Genomic DNA, 7,713 nt, shown 5'->3' with positions numbered 1-7,713 from the left:
ATTTCATTGATTGAATTTTTTTTAAATTTTTGATCAAGACCGTTTGGTTTTATCCACGTAATTATTCCAATAATAAAATATTTACATGTCAGCATTTTAATTTTATAAACCTTACTCTCTACTAACAACCACCCCACCCCTCCCATGACTTTCTCGTTGTTGTCGGACTCATTTTGCATTTGCTTATTATTGATTTATGAGCGCGAGGCTTAGAGTTACGAAGATCTCTCGCATTCCAGTATTGTAAAATGAGTGTGCATTCTGGTATTGTTAATGGGACTTGATGTTTCGTGAGATGGATTTTGAGCATCTGGTAGAGAGAGAGAGGAGGGCATTTGCCGACGGAGGAGTTGCCGGCCCGATGGTGGAGTGGGGATGCTGATGGGGTAGGTTAGAGTGGGTCGGGGGAGCTTCGGTGGCTTAGGGTACTTTGGCTGACGAGAAACTTGGGGTCATTGGTGGAGTGGTGTTGTAGGTGGTTAATTTTTTTGGTAATTAACTGTGTTTTAATTCGGAGGTTAAAAAACTAAATTCACCTAATCGCACTTAATGACTTTGCATACCATATCATTATGTCGCATGAAATATTTTGTGAATGTGATGTAAGAAGCTGTTCACTTTTTTATTTTTTATATTTTACAAATAATATTATATACCCTAAGAGGAAGGGATTGGGTTTAGCTTCACAATAAGCTTGCAATAATGTGATTTATGGAGGTGTATTTTATTGGAATTTGAGAGATTTTAATGGATTTATAAATTCATAGATTTTTATGAAGTTTAATTAATTTGTAGAGATTTCATGCAAAATTTTGATTCAATTCTCTCGAAATTTCATGAAAATATGTAAGATTTGTGGATGCTTAAAATACACTACGAAACCTCTCCAATTCCATCTGATTCCTCAACTTTTTCAAATTCTTTAAAATCAAATTCTAATTGAATACATTTGAAATGTTATAAACTTCTTTAACATCCTAATTGAATACATCCAGATTTCTAAGGATTTTAATTAACTATTTTAAAATCCTAATTGAATACCCCTAGATTCATTAAAAAATTAAAATTCTCAAAATCCCAATTGAATACACCTAATTAAATTCACCTAATGGCACTTAATGAATTTGCATACCATATCATTATGTCGCATGAAATAGTTTGTAAATGTGATGTAAGAAGCTGTTCTCTTTTTTATTTTTTTATTTTACAAATAATATTATCTATCCTAAGAGGGAGATGTTGGATTTAGCTTCACAATAGGCTAGCAATAATGTGATTTGAATTTGCCTTATTTCTAACCTATTGTGAGACTAAGCCCAACCCCCTCCTTCTTAATTATTTCACTTTTTAAGTTGAACTATCATATACCTTTCTCCCACTTCTCACAAAAAATTATTCATTTTCATAATAAAAATAAAAGAAACTTCCTCGGATAAAAGTAAATAATGTTTGCCCTTTGGTAATTTACTTTGAATTGATCTTCTTTCCATGAAATGCAGTGCTGGAGCTATCTCGAAGTCGAAGGCCAAGGGAAAACAACCGTTGGATCAAGAATGAGTTTTACTCAGTGTGGAGTCGGTCAATGCTGGTGCCCCCCATTTGGCAAACTCAATAGTACTTATGCTAGTTATCAAACTCAATGTCGCTGGATAATTGTTTCGTTTTTAATTTTAACATTTAATTTCAATTTCTCTTCTTGTTTTTTTTTTTTTTATTTTTTATTTTCAATTGGAAATTTATTTTGTTAATAATTGTAATTTTCAGATTTCAAAATCTAGTCAAATTTTGAAATCTCTCTAAAATTGATTTTAACTTTTATTCTTTAATACTATGTATCAAAACATGCATGACACTCAGAGTCTCAAATTTCGGCACCGATGCACTACCGACTGGTCAGTATTTACCAAAAATCATTCTACCTAAATGCTACAAACTTTTGGTCACATTTGCATCCATTTTTTTGGTGTTGCAAATTGACAGATTCATTGTATTGACATAATTGACTCATTTGAGATAAAAACGATAATATTACATGATGGATCAATAATCCTTTTCAGCAATCAAGTTATTCACAAAATATTAGTAGGGAGACTGGAGACACACAAAAGAGGAGAACAGACCTAGAGCCCAAAAAAAAGAGCGTACTTAATTTAAAAAAAAACAATTGACTTAGTGGTCTTTCGTTATTAAAATGAAAATCCACTTAAAATCTAGCTAGAACTAACAAATGTTCTGACCATCTTACTTTAATTAAAAGGTCGATTTTAACCTCACATGTGAGATTTATATACTTTGTTTTAACGGAAGACTAATGAAGTTTAGGTTTGGATCTTAATTGCTAACGAAACTTGCCATAAGATTTTAATCCTTTCTTCAATGGACTCTACTGCAGACGAATCAAAATATTGTTTACCCTCTGTTAGCAACTTCTTCAGCACAAGGATTTCTTTGCATTTTCATTACAGGACCACAAAAGAAATTTGGTCTTTTACTTACCAACTTTTGTTTAACGGTATATGAAATTAAACAATAAATCCGCTGAAAGTAAATTTTGAATACCAATTTCCCTTCAGTCTAGTATTTCTTTTCAAAATTCAAAAAGAAACATAATTTTAATCTTGCTTCCAGTTAGTGAAGAAAACTTACATTGAGGAATTAGAGATCTAAATACGATAATTTAGAGACTAATTTTAGTATTTGTCCACCTCATCATTCAGTGTTGAAACATCAAGTAAAGCTTAGACACGACAATGATGGACTAAACCAAGCTCATGAGGGTTGAAGTGTAATTTTGATGGAATGTGGCATGAAAGGGTTGAAGTGTAATTTTGATATGGTGTGGTTATACGTGATTGGATGGGCAGTTTTGTCGTTGTAGTTTCTGGGTATTTTTGCCATGTTAATTCACCACTACATGCTGAGCTGCTTGCGGCTAGAAGAGCAGCAGAGCTCCTAATGGAATTTCAAAGTGCTAGTTCGAATTTGGTTTTGGAGTGAGACTCGAGTGTTGTGCTTGCAGCCGTGGATCGTTCAGAGGATGATTGTTCATTATTGGGACTTATAATTAACGTCATCAAAGGAGTTTTACGCAGCATGTAGGGAACATCGTTGAACTTTGTGCATCGGGAAGCAAACAAAGTAGCACACATGTTAGCTAGTGCTGGTTTGGGTGTTTCTAGTGAAGATAGGTGGGTTGATCTCCCCCAGATTTTATTTTAGATGTTTTGTTAGAAGACAATCAAGTGTAACCATTTACGTTACAGTGAAGATAGCTACTTGTGCGGGACACTATTTTTCACTTAGACCGGGTTGAAATCCTGGTAAGGTTTTTACTGTGGCCCATTTTAGCACCCTATCCTATCTTTGTACGTGTTTTTTGCATTAATGAATATCGTACTTTCTTCAAAAAAATGTTGGCAAAGTCATCACTTACCATTGGTGATCTAACGGATGTCTAGTTTTTAAAAGGTTGGCTAGTTATTAAGAATATTTTAAAAGATTAAGACTAATTTAAAATCTCCCCAAAAAATTAGATAGTTATCTATATTTAACCTCATTTTGAAATTTTGGAGTTTTTATTCTATTAGGCATTGAGAACAAGGACTCGAACTTGATACATCTTTTTAATGTTCTTTTTAATGTTTAGAAGATAAGTACAAATAGATATTTAAGGAAAGTTCATGCCAGCTAAGTTAACATCGAATTTGGACCGTACAAGCATTCTATTTTCATTGACTGGCAGAATCATAAGAAATTCAAAGAACCAACCATATTTGGTAGTGCTAGAATTCTCAAGAATATAGAAAGAACAACTTTAGTAGCATATTTATTGTTTGGAGTGACAAATTACATACCATATAGGCATGTAAACAATAGTAACATATTATTATCATAATTAGAGGTTTCTTTTAAGATTGTTTCACCAAAATTTTGTTTAACCGTGTACATAAAATTAAATAACAAATCGGTTGAAATAAATTATACAATACTTTCAGTCTAGTGTTTACTTTTCAAAATTCAAAACGGAACATAGTTTGAATTCTGCTCCCCCACTAGTGAATAAAAACGTATATTATTAGTAATTAGGGTAAAATCGAAGAGAACCAATGTTAATCCACTTGGATTTGAGTTGTCATAACTAGTCACTCAAGGATTTTCAATTCCAACACAACCCGTTATATGCATTTACAGACAAGGCACATTTCCTAATGTCAATTGGATTTAACACCCTTAACCAAAATTGTATATATACCCCCCTATATACACATTTATACGTACAGCATTTGTTTAATTGCATTTCTTAATCCCTACCCTCATCTCTTCCTCAACAAAGAACTCATGGCAAATTCTAAAGCTTGTGCTGCCTGCAAATACCAAAGGAGAAAATGTAACCAAACCTGTGAGCTGGCTGCATACTTCCCGGCCAGCAGGTTCGTAGAGTTTGTAAACGCGCAGCATATGTTCGGTATGAGCAACATTGAAAAGATTATAGCTACAGTTGAGCCGGAACAAAGACCAGCAGCAGCAGAGACTATACTCTTTGAAGGGAATATATGGAGGAATAATCCTTCAGTTGGTTGCCTTGGTGTTACCAGATTCGTCCTTGAACGAGTAGATTTCTATGAGAAAGAACTTGAGGTGACAAATCGATATCTAGCATTTTACAGGGAATTAAAACAGCAGCTCAATTCGCTCAAAATACAATCAGCACAAGAAGCATCATCCCTGATCAAGTAAGCCATGATTTTAATTTTTATTGCTGTTGTGTACTTATCTTCTTACTGAATTATTGTTAATTAATCTAATCTTTTTCGAACAAAAAAATAGCACATGTAGACTAAAATAACTGATTTATTGTTATTAATTATTCTGTGTGATGTAGTTTCCTCGGATCACGGCTGAGATGAAAAAGTATGAAGAAAGGTACATCTACATGTCAAGTTTGGAAGACCACAAGAGAAAGCCTTCGACATCGGGCTTATGCAATACTGAAATTTTTTACCCTTTTTATTTATAATTCTTTTCTTTTTATTTATTTTCTTGATTTAAACGGAGGTGTGGGGAAGAGAAAAAGGAGATGAGGTACCGTAGAGGAGAGAGATGAGGGAGACAAAGATGATTTGTAAGGAGCGCGCCATGAGATGGCTTTGAAAAGCATTAGGGTTAACATCCACGTTATGTTCTTTGACTCCTACGCTTGCGCGGGAATGCATATAACGTAAACGTCACGTTATTTGATTTCCAATTTGGTGTGTGCAAATGTATACCTGGCTTGCGAATAACTTCATCTTTTAAAATTACAATCTTCAAATGATTTCAAATCACTTTTACTTAAAAATAATAGTAATAATTTAAAAAAAAATGCAAAGAGACAATCGATTTAGACTGAATTTACAAGAGATCTCCATTTACAAACTTCTTATTGATACGAAATGCCAACTCATTTAGTACAATTAAGTGGGTTTTCGTTTTTTTAAGGAGAAATGAGGTTTTCATTTCTTTTATTTTATTTCAATGACTGAAATTTATTATTTTATCCACAGTCCTTATTTCAATAATAAAATATTTACATATCTATATTTTTTATTTTACAATTAAATATTATAGAACTAACAAATGTTCTGGCCATCTTACTTTAATTAAAAGGTCAATTTTAACCTCACATGTGAGATTTATATACTTTGTTTTAACGGAAGACTAACGAAGTTTAGGTTTGGATCTCAATTGCTAACGAAACTTACCATAAGATTTTAATCCTTTCTTCAATGAACTCTACCGCAGACGAATCAAAATATTGTTTACCCTCTGTTAACAACTTTTTCAGCACAAGGATTTCTTTGCATTGTCATTACAGGACCACAAAATAAATTTGGTCTTTTACTTACCAACTTTTGTTTAACAATATATGAAATTAAACAATGAATCTGCTGAATAAAATTTTGAATACCAATTTCATTTCAATCTAGTATTTTCTTTTCAAAATTCAAAAAGAAACATAATTTTAATCTCGCTTCTAGTTAGTGAAGAAAACTTACATTGGGGAATTAGAGCTCCAAATACGATAATTTAGAGACTAATTTTAGTATTTGTCCACCTCATCATTCATTGCTGAAACATCAAGTAAAGCTCAGACACGACAACAGTGGACTAAACCAAGCTCAGGAGGGTTGAAGCGTAATTTTGATGGAGCGTGGTATGAAAGGTCGCATCGGGGAGGATATGGTGTGGTTATTCGTGATTGGGTGGGCATTTTTATCGCTGCAGTTTCTAGGCATTTTTGCCATGTTAATTCACCCCTACATGATGAGTTGCTTACGGCTAGAAGAGCAACAAAACTCCTAATGGAATTCAAAGTGCTAGTTCGAATTGCATTTTGGAGGGAGACTTAAGTGTTGTCCTTGTAGCCATGGATCGTTCAAAGGATGATTGTTCATTATTGGGACCTATAATTAACGACATCAAAGGAGTTTTACGCAGCACGGAGAGAACATCGTTGAACTTTGTGCATTGGGAAGCAAACAAAGTAGCACACAGGCTAGCTAGTGCTGGTTTGGGTGTTTCTAGTGAAGATAGGTGGGTTGAATCTCCCCCATATTTTATTTTAGATGCTTTGTTAGAAGACAATCAAGTGTAACCATTTACGTTATGGTGAAGATAGCTACTTGTGCGGGACACTATTTTTCCCTTAGACCGGGTTGAAATCTCGGCAAGGTTTTTACTGAGGCCCATTTTAGCACCCTATCCTATCTTTGTACGTGTTTTTCGTATTAATGAATATCATACTTTCTTCAAAAAAAATATTGGCAAAGTCACCACTTACCGTCGGTGATCTAACGAATGTTTAGTTTTTAAAACGTTAGGTAGTTAGTAAGAATATTTAAAAGATTAATTTAAAATCACCCAAAAAAATTAGATAGTTATCTATATTTAACCTCATTTTGAAATTTTGGAGTTTTTATTCTGTTGGGCATTGATAACAAGGACTCAAACTTGATACATCTTTTTAATGTTTAGAAGATAAGTACAAATAGATATTTAAGGAAAGTTCATGCCAGATAATTTAACATCGAATTTGGACCGTACAAGTAGTCTATTTTCATTGAATGGCAGAATCATAAGAAATTCAAAGAACCAACCATATTTGGTAGTGCTAGAATTCTCAAGAATAGAGAAAGAACAACTTTAGTAGCATATTTAATTGTTTGGAGTGACAAATTACATACCATATAGGCATGTAAACAATAGTAACACATTATTATCATAATTAGAGGTTTCTTTTAAGATTTTTTTACTAAAATTTTGTTTAAAAGTGTACATAAAATTAAATAACAAATCAACTGAAATAAATTATACAATACCAACTAGTTTTCAGTCTAGTGTTTTCTTTTCAAAATTCAAAACGAACATAGTTTGAATTCTGCTCCCCCACTAGTGAATAAAAACGTATATTGTTAGTAATCAGGGTAAAATCCAAGAGAACCAATATTATTCCATTTGGATTTGAGTTGTCGTAACTAGTCACTCAAGAATTTTCAATTCCAACACACCTCGTTACATGCATTTACAGACGAGGCACATTTCCTAATGTCAATTGGATTTAACACCCTTAACCAAAATTGTATATATACCCCCTATATACACATATATACGTATAGCATTTGATTAATTGCATTTCTTAATCCCTACCCTCATCTCTTCCTCAGCAAAGAACTC

The 7,713-nt window shown here is 33.1% G+C and overlaps 1 protein-coding gene across 1 annotated transcript; it reads left to right on the top strand.

Annotated features, from left to right (window-relative positions):
• The first annotated feature begins 4,338 nt into the window (after window positions 1-4,338).
• Window positions 4,339-5,104, top strand: LOC125474796 (LOB domain-containing protein 22-like). The gene is made up of 3 exons (XM_048578813.1): window positions 4,339-4,638; window positions 4,883-4,923; window positions 5,056-5,104. Exons 1-3 carry the CDS (start codon window positions 4,339-4,341, stop codon window positions 5,102-5,104), a joined length of 390 nt encoding a protein of 129 aa, XP_048434770.1.
• Window positions 5,105-7,713: the final 2,609 nt, after the last annotated feature.

Source organism: the organism of the source record quoted next, unplaced genomic scaffold (assembly GCF_019419815.1).
Source record: "Pyrus x bretschneideri cultivar Hongxiangsu unplaced genomic scaffold, Pyrus_bretschneideri_v1 Contig1, whole genome shotgun sequence".
Taxonomy (NCBI): domain Eukaryota; kingdom Viridiplantae; phylum Streptophyta; class Magnoliopsida; order Rosales; family Rosaceae; genus Pyrus; species Pyrus x bretschneideri.
This window is presented reverse-complemented; position numbering and strand designations above follow the sequence as displayed.